General features: G+C 45.1%; 1 protein-coding gene across 2 annotated transcripts; it reads left to right on the forward strand.

Annotated features, from left to right (window-relative positions):
• The first annotated feature begins 4,280 nt into the window (after window positions 1–4,280).
• Window positions 4,281–14,579, forward strand: GPR6 (G protein-coupled receptor 6). 2 transcript variants are annotated; one of them, XM_084624894.1, is made up of 2 exons: window positions 4,281–4,342; window positions 13,179–14,579. In XM_084624894.1, exon 2 carries the CDS (start codon window positions 13,203–13,205, stop codon window positions 14,184–14,186), a length of 984 nt encoding a protein of 327 aa, XP_084481020.1. In that variant the 5' UTR covers window positions 4,281–4,342; window positions 13,179–13,202; the 3' UTR covers window positions 14,187–14,579. The 2 variants fall into 2 exon arrangements, with proteins under 2 accessions (XP_084481020.1, XP_084481019.1); XM_084624893.1 differs by lacking the exon at window positions 4,281–4,342 and adding an exon at window positions 12,419–12,527.
• Window positions 14,580–22,262: the final 7,683 nt, after the last annotated feature.

A 22,262-nucleotide genomic window follows, 5' to 3' on the forward strand; every position in this document is an offset into this window, starting at 1 on the left:
AAATCTCCAGAGATGGAGATTCCACAATCTTTTTAGGCAATTTACTGCAGTGCTTAACCACCCTGACAATTAGGGAGTTTTCCTAATGTCCAACCTAAACCATCCTTGTTCCAATTTAAGCCCATTGCTTATTGTCCTATCCTCAAAGGTTAAAGAGAACAACTTTTCTCCCTCGTCCTTATAACAACCTTTTATGTACTTGAAAGCTCTTATCTTGTCCCCCCCCAGTCTTCTCTTCTCCAGACTAAACAAACCCATTTTTTTCAATCTTCCGTCATAGTTTGTTTTCTAGAACTTTAATAATTTTTGTTGCTCTTCTCTGGACTTTCTCCAATTTGTCCACATCTTTCCCGAAATGTGGTGCCCAAAACTGGACACACTACTCCAGTTGAGGCCTGGAGTAGAGTGGAAAAATTACTTCTTGTGTCTTGATTATAAGACTCCTGCTAATACATCCCAGAATGATGTTTGCTTCTTTTGCAACAGTGTTACACTGTTGACTCTCATTTAGCTTGTGATCCACTATGACACCCCAGATTCCTTTCTGCAGTACGTTTTCCTAGGCAGTCATTTCGTGCCCCCTGATATGCCCTTCCAGCCTGATATGCCCTTCCAGCCTGACTGTGAACCACTGATAACTACTCTCTCGGAACAGTTTTCCAAGCCAGTTATTCACTCACCTTATAGTAGCACCATCTAGATTGTATTTCCCTAGATTGTTTATGAGAAGCTCATTTGAAACTGTATCAAAAGCCTTACTAAAGTCAAGAATATACCACATCTGCTGCTTCCTTCCCACCCCACCCTGTCCATAAGGCTTGTTAGCCTGTCAAAGAAAGCTATTGGGCTGGTTTGACATGATTTGTTCTTGACAAATCTATGCTGTTACTATAACACCTTATTATCTCCTAGGTGTCTTCAAATTCATTGCTCCATTATCTTTCTGGGTACTGACTGGTCTGTAATTCCCTGGTTTGTCCTTATTCCCCTATTTCTAGTTTGGCACTATATTTGCCCTTTTCCAGTCCTCTGGAATCTCACCCATCTTCCGTGACTTTTTGAAGATAATCATTAATGGCTGAAAGAGCTTCTCAGTCAGCACCTTGAGTATTCTAGGATGTATTTCATCAGGCCCTGGTGACTTGAAAACCTTTCACTTGTCTAAAAGTAATTTTAACTTGTTCTTTCCCTATTTTAGCGTCTGTTCATACCTCATTTTCACCGCATTCATTAAGTTAGATGAACAATTGCTACTAAACTATTTGGTGTAAACTGAAACAAAAGTCATTTAGCACTTCTGCCATCTTCACATTTCTGTTACTGTTCCCTTAAACTTTCTTCCCAAGGGATCTTACCTACCAACTGCCTTAGTTGGCTAAAGTCTGCCTTCTTGAAATTCATTTTCTTTATTGGGCTGTTTTCCTTCTACCATTCCTTAGAATCATGAACTCTATCCTTTTATGGTCACTTTCACCCAAGTTGCTTTCCACTTTCAAATTCTCAACCAGTTCTTCCCTGTTTGTCAAAATCAAATCTAAAACACACTCCCTTTCTCCACCTTCTGAAATAAAAAAAATTGTCTCCAATATATTCCAGGAACTTGTTGGATAATCTGTGCCCTGCTGTGATATTTTCTCAACAGATATCTGAAGTCCCCCATCACTACCAAGTTCTCTGCTTTGGATGATTTTGTTAGTGGCTTATAAAAAGCCTCATCCACCTCTTCCTGGTTAGGTGGTCTCTAGTAGACCCCTACCATGACATTACCCTTGTTTTTACCCCTTTTATCCTTACCCAGAGACTTTCCACAAGTCTGTTTCCTATTTCAATTTCAACCTCTGTCCAAGTGTATACATTTTTGATATATAAGGCAACACCTCCTCCTTTCTTTCCCTGCCTGTCCTCCCTCAGGAAGCTCGACCCTTCTATACCAATATTCCAGTCGTGTATTATCCCACCAAATCTCTGTGATGACAACTATGTCATAGTTGTGCTTATTGATTAGCATTTATAGTTCTTGCTGCTTATTCCCAATATTTCTCACATTAGTATACAGCCATCTAAGATACTGATTTGATTCTCCCCCCCATGTTCTCTCTTGTCTCTCCCTTATCCCTGCTATAACGACCCATACGCTTCTTAGATGGGTGTTAGGAGTGCTAATCAAGGTGGACACCAGTGCAATCAAGGTGGACATCATCTATTCCCAACAGTTGACAAGAAGATGTGAGTATCAGCAGAGGGAAAATTACCTGTTAGCACTACAAAGGTAATTTCCCCTCTGTTTAATATTCACCCCTTCTTGTCAACTGTTGAGAATAGGCCACTTCCACCTTAATTGAATTGGCCTCATTAGCACTGACCCCCCCACTTAGTAAGGCAACTCCCATCTTTTCATGTGCTGTAATATATATACTGCTTACTGTATTTTACACTCCATGCATCTGATGAAGTGGGTTTTAGCCCACAAAAGGTTATGTCCAAATACATTTGTTAGTTTCTAAGGTGCCACAAGGACTCCTCGTTGTTTTTGCTGATACCGACTAACATGGCTACCACTCTGAGGTTTGTGTTGATGCTGTACCTGACTGGGCCAGCACAGCCTGCGTACCAAGGGCTGGAAGCAGCATCAGCAGATTATGCCCAGGTGAAAGTGGCTATATTGGGCTACCTTCAGATCATGGAAGAGGCTTTTCAAGGGTGATCCCGAGAGGAGAAATACTCCAGGTGGTTTGACCCTTATAGTATCCCAGAAATAGGAACTTGTGTTGGCAGTAGTTGAAGCCAAAGACTTAGACTTGAATCCAGGTTGCTGAGTTTATCTTGGCAGAGCAGTTAACCCACATGCTCCCAGCAGGGGGGAGGGATTGGGTACTCAAACACCAGGCAGAGACCCTGGCTGATGTGCAAAAGACCACCTGATGCAAAGGGGGGTCCCTTGAGTTGAAAGAGAACCTAACCAGGAGGGCAGTGGCCTGACAGCTTGATTCCTATAAGGTCCCAGCAAACTATGGGGCCCCAGGCTGGTCTCCATCAGAAAACCCAGATGCCCTAGACTGAGACCCAGATGAGGTGCCTTGAGGCCCCTGCACTATTCTTACCAGGAAAACCAGGGAGTGGGAGTAGGCAGGCTACATAGGGAGGTGCTACCTCAAGTGCTAGGCCCAGGGCCAGAACCCACCCAGCAAGTAGTGAGAGTTTGCTTTTCAGGTGGGCACCTAGGACACCTGTATCACAAATGCCCCTTTATTGAGTGTAGTTATGGATAGGTGTGGATGACAGAAAATTTAGCCTGTAAGCCAGTGGTCTCCAACCTTTTTACACCCAAGATCACTTTTGGAATTTAAGGGCAACCCAGGATCTATCCTGCCCCTTTCCCAAAGCCCTGCCCCGCTCACTCCATTCCCCCCCCCGCACCCTCACTCACTTTCACCAGGCTGGGGCAGGGGGTTGGGGTTCAGGAGGGGGTGCAGGGGTTGAGGTGCCTTAGTGCTCAGCAGATCCTGAGGTGAGGCTATAGGGGCATGTATGCATGCATTTAAACCTGGGGACTTGTCCTGCTCCCCAGTGCAGAGTTCAAACTATTCACCAAATGGCAGGGACCATATGAAGTAAAACAGCAGGTGGGGAACATTAATTATGAAACCAGGTGGACTAGACAGGAAGTCTATCATATAAACCTCCTGAAACCAGGGGAGGGCCAGGAGGGCTTGTTTGCTGAGTAAGTATCTGAGTGTGTGTTTGCTGGGAGGGCAGTGTGAAAGCCTGAGCGAGTGCCTGATTGGGTGGTAGCCTGCAGGGGGCGGGCATTGGGGCTGTCTGTTTGTTTGTTTCAGGGAAGCCTGGCTGTTTAAAAATAGCCAGAGCTCCGCAAACCAGCTGAGCAGCGGGGAACAGCAGAGCAGCACACAGCAGGAGTTTGCCTGGGAGTTCGCCTGGAGTGAGCCCGGTGAGGCTTACATCTTGCCAACGTCTCTGAGGAAGCTCATAGTAGGAAGGTGATATGGAAGGGGGGGGTTCAGCTGTTGTGACCTGCACTGGATGTGCCATGTTTGTCTTTCTTCCACAGGACAGAAGTGACTTTGTCTGTACAAAGTGCAAGCTGGTCTCCATATTGGAAGAGAAGATTGAAGGTCTGGAGCAACAGATAACGACTCTGCATTGCATATGAGAATCTGAGGATTTTCTGGACAAAAGTCAGGATATGGTTCTACGGGCACAAAGCTCTAAAGATTTAGAGCAGGTTGCACAGCGGAGCCAAGAGGCCAGTGAAGAAGCTTGGCAACATGTGACCTCCAGAGGAAGAAGGGGGAATGTCTGGGTTCCAGCAACACGGACACAGGTAACTAACTGCTTTCATGTTCTCTCCACAGGTACCATTGCGGAGAGTGGACCAGATGATACGTCTGGGGGGAGAAAGCAGAAGGAGACTCCGCTGGTTGGAAGGCATGAGATGCACTGTCCTGAGGTTGGGGGTTCCATGACCACCACTCCCAAGAGAAGGAGGCGGGTGGTGGTGGTCGGGGACTCTCTCCTCCGGGGGACTGAGTCATCTATCTGCCGCCCTGACCGGAAAAACCGAGAAGTCTGCTGCTTGCCAGGGGCTAAGATTCACAATGTGACAGAGAGACTGCCGAGACTCATCAAGCCCTCGGATCGCTACCCCTTCCTGCTTCTCCACGTGGGCACCAATGATACTGCCAAGAATGACCTTGAGCGGATCACTGCAGACTACGTGGCTCTGGGAAGAAGGATAAAGGAGTTTGAGGCGCAAGTGGTGTTCTCGTCCATCCTCCCCGTGGAAGGAAAAGGCCTGGGTAGGGACCGTCCAATCATGGAAGTCAACGAATGGCTACGCAGGTGGTGTCGGAGAGAAGGCTTTGGATTCTTTGACCATGGGATGGTGTTCCATGAAGGAGGAGTGCTGGGCAGATACGGGCTTCACCTTACGAAGAGAGGGAAGAGCATCTTTGCGAGCAGGCTGGCTAACCTAGTGAGGAGGGCTTTAAACTAGGTTCACTGGGGGAAGGAGACCAAAGCCCTGAGGTAAGTGGGAAAGCGGGATACTGGGAGGAAGCACAGGCAGGAACGTCTGTGAGGGGAGGGCTCCTGCCTCATACTGAGAATGAGGGGCGATCAGCAGGTTATCTCAAGTGCTTATATACAAATGCACAAAGCCTTGGAAACATGCAGGGAGAACTGGAGGTCCTGGTAATGTCAAGGAATTATGATGTGATTGGAATAACAGAGACTTGGTGGGAAAACTCACATGACTGGAGTACTGTCATGGATAGTTATAAACTGTTCAGGAAGGACAGGCAGGGCAGAAAAGGTGGGGGAGTAGCACTGTATGTAAGGGAGCAGTATGACTGCTCAGAGCTCCGATACAAAACTGCAGAAAAACCTGAGTGTCTCTGGATTAAGTTTAGAAGTGTGAGCAACAAGAGTGATGTAGTGGTGGGAGTCTGCTATAGACCACCGGACCAGGGGGATGAGGTGGATGAGGCTTTCTTCCGGCAACTCGCAGAAGCTACTAGATCGCACGCCCTGGTTCTCATGGGTGACTTTAATTTTCCTGATATCTGCTGGGAGAGCAATACAGCGGTGCATAGACAATCCAGGAAGTTTTTGGAAAATGTAGGGGACAATTTCCTGGTGCAAGTGCTAGAGGAGCCAACTGGGGGGGAGCTTTTCTTGACCTGCTGCTCACAAACTGGGAAGAATTAGTGGGGGAAGCAAAAGTGGATGGGAATTTGGGAGGCAGTGACCATGAGTTGGTTGAGTTCAGGATCCTGACACAGGGAAGAAAGGTAAGCAGCAGGATACGGACCCTGGACTTCAGAAAAGCAGACTTCGACTCCCTCATGGGAATGGATGGGTAGGATCCCCTGGGGGACTAACCTGAAGGGGAAAGGAGTCCAGGAGAGCTGGCTGTATTTCAAGGAATCCCTGTTGAGGTTACAGGGACAAACCACCCCGATGTGTCGAAAGAATAGTAAATATGGCAGGCGACCAGCTTGGCTTAACGGTGAAATCCTAGCGGATCTTAAACATAAAAAAGAAGCTTACAAGAAGTGGAAAGTTGGACATATGACCAGGGAAGAGTATAAAAATATTGCTCGGGCATGTAGGAATGAAATCAGGAGGGCCAAATCGCACCTGGAGCTGCAGCTAGCAAGAGATGTCAAGAGTAACAAGAAGGGTTTCTTCAGGTACGTTGGCAACAAGAAGAAAGCCAAGGAAAGTGTGGGCCCCTTAATGAATGAGGGAGGCAACCTAGTGACAGAGGATGTGGAAAAAGCTAATGTACTCAATGCTTTTTTTGCCTCTGTCTTCACAAACAAGGTCAGCTCCCAGACTGCTGCACTGGGAATCACAGCATGGGGAGTAGATGGCCAACCCTCTGTGGAGAAAGACATGGTTAGGGACTATTTAGAAAAGCTGGACGTGCACAAGTTCATGGGGCCAGATGAGTTGCATCCGAGAGTTCTAAAGGAATTGGCAGCTGTGATTGCAGAGCCATTGGCCATTATCTTTGAAAACTCGTGGCGAACGGGGGAAGTCCCGGATGACTGGAAAAAGGCTAATGTAGTGCCAATCTTTGAAGAAGGAGGATCCTGGGAACTACAGGCCAATCAGCCTCACCTCAGTCCCCAGAAAAATCATGGAGCAGGGCAAAGAATCAGTCCTGAAGCATTTACATGAGAGGAAAGTGATCAGGAACAGTCAGCATGGATTCACCAAGGGAAGGTCATGCCTGACTAATCTAATCGCCTTCTATGATGAGACTACTGGTTCTGTGGATGAAGGGAAAGCAGTGGATGTATTGTATCTTGACTTTAGCAAAGCTTTTGACACGGTCTCCCACAGTATTCTTGTCAGCAAGTTAAAGAAGTATGGGCTGGATGAATGCACTATAAGGTGGGTAGAAAGTTGGCTAGATTGTCAGGCTCAACGGGTAGTGATCAATGGCTCCATGTCTAGTTGGCAGCCGGTGTCAAGTGGAGTGCCCCCGGGGGTTGGTCCTGGGTCCCCTTTTGTTCAATATCTTCATAAATGATCTGGAGGATGGTGTGGATTGCACTCTCAGCAAATTTGCGGATGATACTAAACTAGGAGGAGTGGTAGATACGCTGGAGGGGAGGGATAGGATACAGAGGGACCTAGACAAATTGGAGGATTGGGCCAAAAGAAATCTGATGAGGTTCAATAAGGATAAGTGCAGGGTCCTGCACTTAGGACGAAAGAACCCAATGCACCACTTCAGACTAGGGACCGAATGGCTAGGCAGCAGTTCTGCGGAAAAGGACCTAGAGGTGACAGTGGACGAGAAGCTGGATATGAGTCAGCAGTGTGCCCTTGTTGCCAAGAAGGCCAATGGCATTTTGGGATGTATAAGTAGGGGCATAGCGAGCAGATCGAGGGACGTGATTGTCCCCCTCTATTCGGCATTGGTGAAGCCTCATCTGGAGTACTGTGTCCAGTTTTGGGCCCCACACTACAAGAAGGATGTGGATAAATTGGAGAGAGTCCAGCGAAGGGCAACAAAAATTATTAGGGGTCTGGAACACGTGACTTATGAGGAGAGGCTGAGGGAACTGGGAATGTTTAGTCTGCAGAAGAGAAGAATGAGGGGGGATTTGATAGCTGCTTTCAACTACCTGAGAGGTGGTTCCAGAGAGGATGGTTCTAGACTATTCTCAGTGGTAGAAGAGGACAGGACAAGGAGTAATGGTCTCAAGTTGCAGTGGGGGAGGTTTAGGTTGGATATTAGGAAAAATTTTTTCACTAGGAGGGTGGTGAAACACTGGAATGCGTTATCTACGGAGGTGGTAGAATCTCCTTCCTTAGAAGTTTTTAAGGTCAGGCTTGACAAAGCCCTGGCTGGGATGATTTAATTGGGGATTGGTCCTGCTTTGAGCAGGGGGTTGGACTAGATGACCTCCTGAGGTCCCTTCCAACCCTGATATTCTGTGATTCTATGATCCTTCTTTATCCATTTGAGCCAGTACTGAGACCCCAAGCATCTGTCTTGCAGGATCCTGACTCTGTACAGGTAAGGGTGAAACTCTGCCCGGGACCAGGATCCCAAGTGAGACAACTGCTCTGAGATATTGTCATCTCAGCTGCGATAAACCCACCTAATAATTCAACATCATGAACATCAGGGGCAACATGTCTGGGAGAACTATTGGCTGCTTTTAATAAAAAAAAAAAAAAAAAAAAAAGGAGCTCTGCACATGCTGGATTTAGGAGCCATTGAAGAATCTCTCAGCAATTCACAAAGCCAAGTTGGCCTGGCCTATAAACCAGATGGCACTATTCTAGTCTGCACAGACTTCAGAAAGGTTAATGCTATTTTCAAGTTTCATGTGTACTCCATTACCTGAATGGATGAACTACTAGACTATGTAATTAGTCTAGTGTTAAGAGCAGAGAACTGTAAGTCGCGCCTCCTGGGTACTGTTTCTGTCACTGATTGACCTTGGGAAAGTCAGTTGACCTCTCTCTTTACTCAGCCTTAAATGGACATAATTCTTCTATCTCATAGAGGAATTGTGAGGATTCATTATTGTTTATAAAGCATTTTGAGATCCATGAATGAAAGGTTCTATATCAATGCAAGATATTTTTAGTTTTGCTTCAGTTTAATTTTCTGCATCTATTTATATATTTTTACATTTTCTTTTCAATGTGAAAGAAACGCATGATTGTTCAGAAATATGGCTTCAACTTAGCGCTTGACTGCACTGCTCAGGAGTTCAGACTACCACTGCATGAATAGCAGTGTGCACCAAAGTGCTGCACTGTAACTCCCCCATGTGGTTGCTGTGGGCACAAAATAAACAGTTCCTAGTTCACATGAATGTAATTCTCTTCAAATAGGACTACATGCAGGTGACCCAGGAACCTTTTCGTTTTTGCCTGCAGTGTCTACATAGGGAGTTACAGTGCGGTACTTTGGTGCGTCCTGCTCATCACACCTCTGTAGTCTGAACTGTGAGGCAGAATAGACATAGCCTTAGAGTGTGGGCCAAGTTCATCCCCCAAGTAAGCAGGTGCAATGTCGTTTGTCAGATTTCACCTGATTACACCAGGGCTGAATTTGGCCCTGTGTAATATACCAGCAATTCAAAAATAAAATGTGACTACTACAACTACTCATAAACATCCATTTGACAATGCAGTTTTATTTGTGTAGAAAAAAGATGTATCCTAAACACAGAAAACTAAAAATAAGTGGTATGGCAAATTGTATAGTTATATTTCTGTGGTACAGCTATTTATATAGCTGTATTTCTGTGCTTATGTAATCATATATAGCACAGTTACACAACAAGAAAAAAGATTCTTCAGTAGTACTGGTAAAATAATTACTGTCTATAATATACACAGAGAGGAAAAAGCAAAACAAGTGCTTGAAAAAATTTGTAAAAGAAGAAGCAGAGCCAGAAAACCCCATGGGAAACATTATGTATGAAAGAGAAAATGTATTTGGACAGATGAAAGTTCTGTATCCAATATATTAAATGGCACCTGGGTATCTGTTAAGTTTGCTTTTTGCTAGTAGCAGTAGTGGTGCAGTATGTATGCAGATAGAATCTGGACATAAATCTAAAAGATCAGCAAAGGGGAAACGTTAACCAGATGCTGGTAAATAATGACACAATGTGATGAGGTAAGCTCAGCACTCATACACTTTAAGATGTAAATAAATGGGTTTTGAGATGTTTAAAAAGCTCTCTTACACCAGCTGGATGGAAATATCTGAAATGTCAGCATTGTGTAGTTCACCATCTGTGTATCCCCATTTTTTCTCTTTATTTTAAGGATTCCTTATGTTGGAGAGCAAAAAATGACTCTTCTGTAGTTCAAACGTGCTTGTGAAAAGGTGAAATGGGATTTTTTTTAAAGATTTGCTTTGTTCCAAATAATCATATGTAAAACAACAATTGGTAGCAACTTACAAATAGTCAGTAATAATACTTAGCACTTTTATGAACTACTTTTTATCATCAAAGCTTTTTACACGCATTATCTAATTAATACATAATTAAATAAAATTAATGAGACCATAATCACCGTGAAACAAACAGCTACACTTTATTTCCCCAGCTATTATCTTTTAATAGAGGGCACATATTGGATGCTATGGCTATTTGAATGGAAGACAGCAAAAAGTGAGCCTGAGAAACTATCCCCACCCGTCTTTCCAATGTAATTGACTTCAATCTATTGTGATCACATCATTTTGGGGTCAGCCTTAGGAAAAGCTGTGAGGATATCCACAGTGTTGAGCAGGTTGTCACCACTGGAATATTATTTCTTACTGGAAAAGGAAAGTAAAGAATGTTTATAGACTGCTAACCAAACAACGACTTACTTTATTATTATTTAATATTCATATTGCTACTACCAGGCAAAATGATAGGTTGGACCCCATTGTGCTAGGTGGTGTACAAACACAAAACTTCCAGTATCTTGCCTATAGAGAGAATATGGATAGGGCTCCAAAGAGAAAGCCATACAAAAAAAGAAGGAAAAGAAGAGCCAGAAATAAAGGAGAAACTGGATTTTTCTTCCTAAATAAACAGTAACGTGATATAGAATATGCTCTAGGTTTTATCTTCTAGCTAAATCTTATTTTTGTTTGGTAATAATCAACTTAAGAACTGTATCTATCAGACACCTGAGTTTAGGTCAGAAGAAATATTGTTTAATATTTGTCCTTTATCCAAGAATAATGAAAATTAATTGGATGCAAACAAAACACAAGTGAACATTGAAGATGGGAATCTCTTCTGCCTAAGGACTATTCATTAGGCTGTTACATACGACTCTGAGTGGGGAGAATCATAACAGAGATGTAATTTTAACCACAGCATCTCTTTTTCACTTCAAAGAAAGTTGTCTATTCAAAGTATGCATCTCTGGATTTCTCTTTAAGATATTATTTTGATAGTTCTTAGTTGAGTGTGTGTGGGCTGGCTGGTTGATTTTTGTTTGTTTGTTTTTTTAATTCTTGAGAGAGCCAGTAATATATATGTGGTTTCATTTAATTTCATTATTATGTTGGTGAATGATGTTGAACCCTGTTTTTTTAGGTAGCAAGTGTTAGCTAGGGCTGTTAGACCCCTATTTACTGTGAAATATATAGTATTTGCGTAAACAGTGCGCCCCTTTTCAAAGTCCTAAATACAGTCAGTGATCTAGACTTATTGTTTGTCTTACAAAATTATTTGTAAGGGAATCAATTTGAAACTGTGCTGACCATGAATGACCTGGAAAACTCCCTTGCTTTCTACAGCATGTTGCAGTAGAGTGCTCACTCTGTCAGTATAGCTACTTGCTTTATGGGGTGACAATTCACAGGGCAAAATCTGTTGTCAAGAAAGCACAAGTCTTTTCCTCGGTTCCTATTGGAGCTGGGCTTCAACTGCTTAAATATTCAGGAATGAAAATCACACTGAGACCTGCACAGTAAAGTGGCCCCTTGGGCAGTGGCCCTAGCCTCTGTTTTCCAGAAGCTGGGACTAGGTGGGGGACTGGATTGCTACACTTGCTGAGTACCTGTTCTTCTCATTTCCTCTGGGGCACCTGGTATTGGCCACTGTCAGCACCCAGACTCCGGGGCCAGATGAACCCTTGGTCTGACCCAGTACAGCCGTTCTTATGTTCCTCCCCCCAACACGCAGGCACAAGACAATGGGCTAGCTTGCTCAGATGGCGCAAAGAGGGAAAGGAGAAATGGGCGCGGGGGAAGGGCGCCTTCTCTGCCTTCATCTTAGCCCCTGGAAGCGCCTCTTAGCATCTCTTACTCTATAGCTCCCTCCCCCCGCCCCCCAACGGGCAGCTGCGATGCAGTCTCTTCCAGCTGGGGGTTCACCAGAAGTAGTGCTCTTTGCTTTACAGGAGGGGAGGAAGGGAGCCCCAGTTCTTGCCATCTCCTGCCCGCTAACTCCCTGTGCCTCGCCCACCTCCCTCCCTCCCCCTCAATGCCGCCCCCTCCGCCTGCCCTCCGTGCTGCTCCTGCTCGCCTCCCATCGGTGCTGCCCCTCCCTCGGTGCTGCCCCGTCCTTTCTATGCCGCTGTCTCTCCTCCTGCCGTCAGTGCTGCCCCTGCCCCCACTGCTCCTGCCAGTGCTCATGGCCCTCCTCTCCCGCGACTTCCCGCCCTGCTGACTCCCCCTCCCCCGCGCGCTGCCGTCGCTGCCCTCCCCTGCTCGGCGGCTGCGGTGTCTCCCCCCTCCCCTCCGCGCTGGACCCGGGGCCACGTGCCGCCGCCGGAGTTCTGCCCCTGCCCTCGGTCTGCCATTGACGTCACATTCGGAACAAGCCGGCGGCCGCCCGCGCGCCCTCACACTCTCACGCACACGGGAGGCGGCGGCGGCAGCAGCAGCCGCAGCAGCCCGCCTGCCCCTGCCCGCTCCGCCAGCTGCCTCCCGCTCCGGCTCCTGGCCGCCCCGGCCCCGCTCGGCAGCCGGCCCCGCCGCGCTCATGAGAAGCGCCTGCCAGCCCTGATCGCAAGTAAGGACCCGGTGCAACTGCCCTCCCCGGATCGCGGCTCTGCGGAGCCCGGCTCGGGGGCAGAGCCCGCTCCCGCGGCCCGTGCCGCAGCCCCGCAGCCTGCCCCGGGCTGTGCCCAGCCACCCCGCGCTTGGGCCAGGGCGGGCTGCAGGCACCAGCGTGCCAAGCAGGTGCGTGGGGCGCCCCTTCGACAGGGGCGGCGGGGCCTCCGGCCGCGGCGGGAGATCGGCGGCGGCTTCTGCCTTTTGCCCCTCAGAGCCGCGGCGGCCGGTTTTTTTTCACAGCTTGGGGCGGCAAAAACTGCAGCGCCCGGGCCCTGCGCCTGGCCAAGCGCACCCCCGGCTGGGCTCAGCGCAGCGGCTGGCACGGGGACCGGCGGGTTCAGCACCACGGTCAGGGCTCTGAGCCGCTGCCTCGTGTCTTTCCTGCCTTCCCGCTGGTGGCGGGGGGTTGGCCTTTATTCTGCCACATCCCCCCACCCTTCCCTGGGCACGTTTCCTTCCCTCTCAGGCGTGACCCGCCCCGCCCCGCCAGGCGCGGTCCCGTCCTCTCCCCGCGCGCCGGCAGTCTGGGGGGCAGGGGAAAGGAGCCTGGAGCTGCCCCCGCTGCTCACTTTGTGCTCATTTGCCTCCTCGCCTCTTCTGCTCGCAGGCGGCGCACCTGGCTTCGGCAGAGATGAATGAAAGCGGCTCGCTCAATGGCACCGGGGTCCCTTTAGCCCGCATGCAAGCCAGCCATGGCAACTCTTCCCTGGAGCTCTCCTCGCAGCTCCCCGTCTTTGCCATCAACCCCTGGGACGTTGTGCTCTGCATCTCCGGGACCATCATCGCCTGTGAAAATGCCATCGTGGTGGCCATTATATTCTACACTCCCACCCTGAGAACCCCTATGTTTGTGCTCATTGGGAGCCTGGCCACAGCGGACCTACTGGCTGGAGTTGGCTTAATCCTGAATTTTGTTTTTCAATATGTGATCCAGTCAGAGACCATTAGCCTTATTACCGTTGGATTCTTAGTTGCCTCCTTCACTGCTTCTGTGAGTAGCTTGTTAGCCATCACAGTTGATCGTTACCTTTCCCTGTACAATGCACTGACTTATTACTCAGAGAAGACGGTCCTCTGCATTCATATGATGCTGGTCGTTACCTGGGGGGTGTCCCTCTGCTTGGGACTACTACCTGTTCTAGGCTGGAATTGTCTAGATGACTATTCATCCTGCAGTATTGTCAGACCCTTGACCAAAAGTAACGTGACTTTGCTGTCTGCCTCTTTCTTTTTGGTTTTTATCATCATGCTTCATCTGTACATTAAAATCTGCAAAATAGTTTGCAGGCATGCACATCAGATAGCTCTCCAGCAACATTTTTTGACTGCATCTCACTATGTTGCTACTAAAAAAGGAGTCTCTACGCTTGCTATAATTATTGGGACCTTTGGAGCAAGCTGGTTACCATTTGCAATCTATTGTGTAGTTGGAGATCTTGACTACCCTTCTGTGTACACTTACGCCACACTTCTGCCTGCTACTTACAACTCCATGATCAATCCTATCATTTATGCCTACAGAAACCAAGAAATTCAGAGGGCGATGTGGGTTCTTTTTTGTGGCTGCTTTCAGTCTAAAGTGTCCTTTCGTTCAAGATCGCCCAGTGATGTCTAAGTGGCTTTTCTTTTTGTAGTGCTGCCCAAAGAGACAAGCTACTTAGTAAATTACAGTGCCTGTAATGAACTAGATACATGTTGTGAAGTTGTTGGAAACATGCTTAAACCTTAGCACTTTATGTACATATATTTGTATTCTTTGGAATGTTCAGGTATGGAGCTTTCACGTCTGTAAAAAAACTGTGGTTGCACCCAGAATTGTACATCACATTTGTAAAATGAAGACATTCCAATACTGCTTAATTCTAGCACTTTATTTCTAGCTGCTGAAGTGCCAAACAGTGTTGCCACTTCCAAGGGCAGAGAGAAGGGAAGTGAAATGTATTTTATGTGTGAGTATATTTTGCTGCACAATGTTGACAAATTATAACATTTTGTACACAAAGAAATAAATGCCTTGAACGTGTAATTTTATTTTGTGTGTTTAACTGATTACAGAGATATGAAAGCTTGAAAGCCTGCCAGCTGAGCAAGATCCCTTTTTGTTTACTCTAAAAAGCTCACCCTGTACTTGTAGCTAAGGAAACTACTATATTTTACGTATGCAGAGGAAATATCTCACAAAAATGCTTAACTGCTATTTTTGATTGTTTTCTTTCATTATCCTGACTAGTATTTATTTATCTTATCTTATTGATTTTTTTCTCCAATTCTCACAGGGTCTCATCTTTTATTCATAGGTTGGTCCCATATTAAAATATTACATTTTAAAAAATTAAGGGAAAAATATCCAAGATGCTTTTCAGTTTCAGCCTAAACTCCCTTATTTCTCCCCTTAAAGGAGAAATAAAATCAGTTGATTTGGGGAAATAATCAGTTGATTCCCTAAAAGCTTGTACAAGGCCATCATAAATTGGCTTATGTGACCATCTACCATTCTGAAGCTAAATGTGTTTCTCTTTCCCTCTGCTTGATTGAACTCTAACACTAATGGGGAGAATCACGTAAGTGCTGCTTTGTTGTCTGCCTGTCTTGGAGCAGTTTAAAATTTTCTGACAACCCAGTGGCTTAGTTGAGTGATTTTTGCCAGGAGCCAGGTGAACATTACATGTAAGCTTTGAAGGATTTGTTCACTGAAGATCAAATTCCTAGACAACTGATTCGTTTAGTAATGCTACATTGTATATGCAGCACACTTCAAAAATATTGCTGGACACTTTACTATTTAAATTCAGTGAAATTATGATTTATCACTTACTCTTTCAACTTTTAGTTAAAGGCTGCAACAGATTAAACCTCTATTCATGTGTATAGGGCAAAAATATTAAAGAATGTAGCCTCTACTATTTCCAAACTATACCCAAGGCAAACCACCAAACAAACACTCATCTCCTGGAATGACTAGGGCCATAAGAACATAGTAAGTCATAGAGATTCTCGAGCAGTATTTCTAAATTTATATTAAAGCCAAAGTACTTTTAATATCAATATGCAATTTCACTGGTAATGAATGACTTTTCAGTTTAAGAGTAATGTGATCAAACAACTAGAAACCAGACTTTCATAACCCTTATTAGTAAAAATTTTATTTATTATGTATCAGCTGCAGTTTTTTGATAGTTTTTGGAAGATCCTCAAATAAATGTTACAATAATCAGTCATAGAAGTGACAGCATCACTCATTAATATCTCCATGATCAAAGGCCTTTATCTGGTGTTGATATAAAGTAGCCTTTGTGATATGTCAAAATGCCCATCAACTGAAAATTCTGAAGACGTTAGTCCACACAAGGCCAAATTCATCCCTATTTTAACTCCATTGAAGTAATTTGTTCCCCGGTGTTTTTGTACTCAGATGTTATTTAACAAAATTAATCGCCAAGAGAGATGATCAACAGGTGACTAGGACCAGTCAATAAAACTTACCACCTTCTAGGATTTAGCTTTATAATTTGTTGTTATCTCAGCCTGAATACCATCAAAACTATACATCGAGACTGCAATAGGTTCTCTGATTTAGATAGGAACTATCATTCCAGTAATTAAAATTGCTGAACAGAGAAATGGAAGCAATTCATAGTTATTTACCCTCATACAATCTTCAGGTGTGTTCTGAGTACAGTTTTAGACCAGCATATATAATATTTACTAGTTAATTTATTTTGCATTTTGTTTGTATAATGTAAACACATTTTTATTAACCATTTTCTCAATAATTTACAATAACATTTAACAAAACTGAAAATAATCCCTTATTTTAAATTAGAAGTATTGTGATTTAAAAAAAATTAATAAGCATTCTTCTACTACTGTAATGAGTATCAGATTTATTTTTAATGATTACAGCCATTTGTAATACTTTTTTTTGGCATATACCATGTTAAGAAACCTTTTGCTGACCAAGCTAATAATTCCTGGAAGGAGTAAACCAAAGTGGGGGTGGTATTTTGATTTTGTTTTGGCTACCCCTTTGGACTGGAATTGACGTCAATCTAGTTGCAGTAAAATATGGCCTTTCATTTCCAGAGTCTTGATCTGCAGGGATACCTGAGCAGAATAATATTAGCACAGACTACAAAATATCTGCCTCCTCAAATCAGATCTCACTCTAGAGAAACAGAAAGCATAGTCCTTGGCTGAAAACACCATGAGAGGAAATCCAGTGATTTTATAGATTTATACCACATATTTTTTTCTTGCTTAGATTGCTATATAAAGTAAAGAAGTGGGCATTTGCTTTAGAAGATGGTTTTACATTTGCAGCCTCTGCACACACACAATTTTAAACTGGCAAACTGCTGGTTTACCTTGGCTGCTGAATGATTTTTGACAAAATATTTAATTATATGCTGGAATTTATATTACTAATCAACTATGAAATGTATCATAATAATCAACAAGAACCACCACTTTGAGGGTTGCTTCTACCAATTGTGCTTACTAGCTGAAGTCAGTCCAATTCACGTATCAGGTCTGATCCTGTATTCCCCAAACCCACACTAAAGTATATGGGGAATTTTGCCTGTGTAGGGACCTCAGAATTGGGATGGTAATCTATTATCATAAAAATAGCCACTCTGACAAACACTTATTTCCATGTTTCAGAGTAGCAGCCGTGTTAGTCTGTATTCACAAAAAGAAAAGGAGTACTTGTGGCACCTTAGAGACTAACCAATTTATTTGAGCATAAGCATCCGATGAAGTGAGCTGTAGCTCACGAAAGCTTATGCTCAAATAAATTGGTTAGTCTCTAAGGTGCCACAAGTACTCCTTTTCTTTTTACTTATTTCCATGAGACCTCTGCCAGAAATGAGCTCTACTCTTGGAAATATTTGCAAGCATAGGCCCTAAAGTAGTTATTTTTACAAAAACAAATGCTCATCCCAAGCTGGCAGTCCCTATGTATGCAAAATTTCCATTGACTTCAGTGCAACTGTTGGGCGTGATATGCGATTATGGTATTTTATGTGTAGCCCTCATTGAAAATATACCATGAGGTGCCCACCTTTAAAATTATCGGTAATTTTTATGGTAAAATAGATAATGTAATAGTGTCACAGTTCTGGGCAACTTCAACTGTATTCCCCCTCTATTGTTCATCAAAGACACCTACTCTCAGGCTTTCCGCTCCCCAGCTATCACCTCTCTTGAGCAGAGATACATATCTCACTCCTGACTGGGCTATTACCAGGCTGCACAGTTCCCTGCCTACCCTGTGAATTCCCCAGCAATTCAGATTGTTTAAGCAATTCTGTTTTGCTCTCTTCTCAGAGGCCGTAAACCAGGGGTGGGCAAACTTTTTGGGCTGAGGACCACATCTGGGTGGGGAAATTGTATGCAGGGCCGGGGCAGGGGGTTGGGGTACAGGAGGGAGTGTGGGGTGCGGGAGGGGGTGCGGTGTGCAGGAACAGGCTAGGGCAAGGGATTGGGGCAGAGGAGGGGTGAGGGATGTATGAGGGGGCTCAGGGCAGGGGGTTGGGGTGCACATGGGGTGCGAGGTGCAGGCAGGGGGCTTAGGGCAGGGAGTTGGGGGGTGGGGTGCAGGAGGGGTTCAGGCTCCAATCCGGCGCTGCTTACCTAAAGTGCCTCCAGGGTGGCAGCAGCACGCACTGGGGCCAGGGCAGGTTCCCTGCATGCCTGCCCTGGCTCCACGCTGCGCTGCTCTGGGAAGCGGCTGGAACCACGTCCCTGTGCGGCCCCTGGAGGATGGAGGGGCACAGGACTCCAAGCGCTGCCCTTGCCATGCCTCCAGGTACCTCCCCTGAAGCTCCCATTGGCTGCAGTTCCCCATTCCCGGCCAATGGGAGCTGTGGAGGGCAGTGCTTGGAGGCAAGGAAAGCGCATGGAGCCCTCTGTCGTCCCCCCCCCCCGCCCCCCGGGGCTGCAGGGACGTGGTGCTGGCTGCTTCTGAGAGCAGCTCGGGGCCTGCAGCACCATGGGGGGCAAGTCCCGTGGGCCGGATCCAAAGCCCTGAGGGGCTGGATCTGGCCCGTGGGCCGTAGTTTGCCCACCCCTGCCATAAAAAGTGGTAAGTGCCCTCAGTTATGAGGTACCACACAGCTTTTTCTGATCAAGTACGTTTATTCTTAAGGTGAAAGCATTTCAGAGAAAACATTTTAAAACAATAAAAAATACCCTACATGCATTCTAATAAGCTTACTAGAGATCAACCCTAATTCCAGGAAGGACTCTGGTAGGAGTCATTCCTTAAAACGCCACCAAGGGTTTTTCTGTGGTTACAAGTTCATAACCGCCTTTGCTCAGAACAAGCACACCCATGAATAAGTCATCCTGCCCTTTATATAGTTGAGAACTCTGATCGACAGATTCTGGGAGCAGGTAATCGGTAGATGTAGCAAGGAGGCATGGCCTCCCTCAGAGATTGACAGGGAGGGATGGCTGCATGACGCCTGGTGGGCGGAACCTGGTAGGCCATGCCCGCCCTGCTGAAGCAGAGGGGTGGGACAGGAACAGGAAATACAAAAAGCAGGCCCTGCAGCTCACTTGTGGGAGACAGACGCTTTGAACCTGCTCCAGCAGCAGGAGCCTGCAGAAGACTGTTGACGTCCTGAGGACTTACTAGAGCTGCCAGACATGCCAGATGCTGAGGAGCTGCTGGGATTGCCACTGGCAGTGTACCCCAGGGAGAAGGAGGATGACCCTGGGATTCAGATACACCCTGAAGGGAGGATAAGAAGTAGCCCAGGGACAGCTGACTATTGTCCAGCTGTGTTGCTGCCTGAACCCAGGTCAGTGTGCTGCAGCCGAATCCCCACTGACCCAGTGGTGAAACACTCTGTCATTGTTAAGCTCTTGGGCTGGGACACAGTGGAGTAGGGTGGGGCTGGGACTCCATACCCCCTTGCTATCAACCCCACTCCTGGGGTGGCAGCCTCCGCACCTTAGGCCAGAAGGCCTATCTTGGTCTACAGTCTGCCAGAACTAGTATGCTAGATCCTTAGGGTGAGGGCCTTAGACTGTTTAGTGCCCCTCCCTACCTGAGAGCCTGGGCCCCTAGACTATTCATTGTTCTCCCTACCTAAAGACTGGAGCCTTAGACTGTTTGGGTGTGTCACCCTGCTTGTGGGCTTGAGCCCCAATGGCAAATTACTGCTTGGCCCAGCCCAGAGGGTCTGAGCTCCAGAGACAGCTAATTTGTCCCATTTTTACAGATTCACATTCTATGCGTGTGACAGTGAGGAGGCGTGGCCTCCCTCGGAGATTGACAGGGAGGGATGACTGTTCACTCCTACAGTAGACAATGGACCTCTCCTCAGGGCATAGCTTTAACAGGCTGGGATTTTGCAAAATGGGACATTTGCATTCACTGCCCCCTAGAGTTTTCCTAGGAAACCCACTTAACTGAAAATGCATTGTTGTCTGGCACATTGTTTAAAAGAGTCCTTTGAAGCGCCTAACACTTCCTATGGTTTACATTAGGTATGTTTCCCCCCTAGAGACATTACATACAATTACACAGTAATACATAAGCATTTACATTTTTAATAGAATGAACTCTTAAGATACTTAAACTTAATTCAATAAGGTTTGTTCTGGATATTGCAGAAAATTTGATATATCTATCACAAAAGGCACATATGTAAAGAGGTCCCAACCTGCTCCTACTGAAGTCAATGTGAGTTTTGTTACTGACTTCAAAAGGAGCTAGAAAGTCATAGGCATAAAGGCAGTGATTATGCTATATTAAAACACTTTTAAACTTGAGACGGTAACCCTTTAGTGTCAACTCTAATTTTCATTAGCAACTGACAGCTTATTCATAAACTTGAAAATCATGTGAGAAATGCAAAATCTGTAAGGGCCAGATTCTGCCCCCTTTACTCTTGCTGAGAATACCATCTTCTGAGATTTGTTCCATTCCGATCAGTGGGACTGATGACGGAGAGTAGAGAACTACTCCATGAGAGTAAGAGTGATAGAATCTGACCCTAAAACACCAAGGAGACCCTGATTCTCTTCTCACTTACAGGAGTAACTTCATTGACACCAATGGTTACACTGATGTAAGTGAGTGGAGAATCAGGCCCAGGGCCTCATTATACTGTATATTGAAAAGTCACCCAGATTCAAAATCACAGGTCAAACAGCAAACTCTTTAATGAGTTAAAAAAAAACCATATTTTTACACCTGAAAAATGAAACATTTATATTTTTTAACAATATAATGACCCACTTGTACTACATAACTACAACCTTGTTTGTGTTATTGTATGTTATCACCTGTCTTCTGTCATCATTTTAAAGGGACACAGTCAATTTAAAAAGAGGTAAAATTAATTTCTGGTAGTACAACTGTCCCTGAGATCCCCTGCGATCTGTTATAGGTTTTCAAAGAATAGGGAAATGTGATTGTAAAAAAATTTCTCTTTCCAGTTGGGGCTTAAAATGTCCATATAAATGACAGGGGGAAACTGATTAACCAACCAAGGATGCAATTCACCACTATACAGAGGACCAGCCCACTTTTGGGTGCTTAAGCGAGAGTTAAGTGGTTAATGGACCTTGCTCTGGCACAGAGGTGAGTTTCAGCCTGCCTGAATACACAGGGAAAATGAAACTGTCTTAATACTCAAAATGCTGCCAACTGCACAAAGCAAACAAAGACCTTCTCACCCCCTGCATTCTTTTTCCATGATAGTACTTCATACCAGCAGGTAATATATTTTCAGTAAAAATGTTGATTTTTTTAAAAAGTTGTATCCCTTTAAATTATGTAAAGACAACAGAAATAAAAAGCTAAAGATAGAAAACAATTTTTCTGGTTTCTCTCACCTGAATATGGTTGTCAGGGGTGATTGGGTGCCCGTTGTTAAAATTTTCCTCCTGCTTGGAGAAGGGTCCACACATAACAGATGCTGGTCACGTTGCTTAATGTGTCACTGGAAAGTGCTTAGATACCACACTGATGGTTGGTTGTAGTGTAAGACCCTTAACAGAACTGAGAAGAAGAGAAATTGAAGTTTAGATAATTTCCTTGCCGCTGATGGCATTTACCCTTTCTCTGGAAGAATACATCATCTCTGCTAGGGATTGCTTCTGTCTGGGACTTATTCTGATATTTCTAAAGGAGCACATGGCTTGCTTTAAGAATGGATTACACCAAATAGAGATTCTTTTAAAAAATATTCCCAGTGCAGGACACAGCCAGAGTCCCCTAGAAGATATTCACCCCCCTTCTTCATATCAAATTAGACAAGTTGCATATTGTGCTATACTGTTAGTTGGTATATTTTTCAAAAACAATGTGCAAACATTTCAACCAAATGGCAAGTTATGTTGCCTCCTTGCTTGATTATAAGTTTTATTTAAGTAGAAACCATGACAGATTTCCTCCCTCTCCTCTCTGCTCTGCACTCCTGCTTTATTACCACAGGCTAAAGGGTAATTTTCATGGGAGTCTTTTGCAGTATTAGTAGTATACCGATATCAGTTATAAAATATTCTATGGTCCAGATTCATCCTGGGTTTTCAGTGCACTTGTATTAGAGTAATCTAATCCTAGACATGACCATATTCAGTAAATTAAGAACTATAATTGTACTACACTATGTATAATTTGAAATTCCATGGCCTGTGTTATGCAGGAGGTCAGAATAGATGGCCTTCTAACCTT

Source organism: Lepidochelys olivacea (assembly GCF_965140295.1).
Source record: "Lepidochelys olivacea isolate rLepOli2 genome assembly, chromosome: 3".
Classification (NCBI taxonomy): Eukaryota; Metazoa; Chordata; order Testudines; family Cheloniidae; genus Lepidochelys; species Lepidochelys olivacea.

Excerpts from the sequence above, each read along its gene's own strand:
- GPR6 (XM_084624894.1), top strand. The coding sequence starts at position 13,203 with ATGAATGAAAGCGGCTCGCTCAATGGCACCGGGGTCCCTTTAGCCCGC.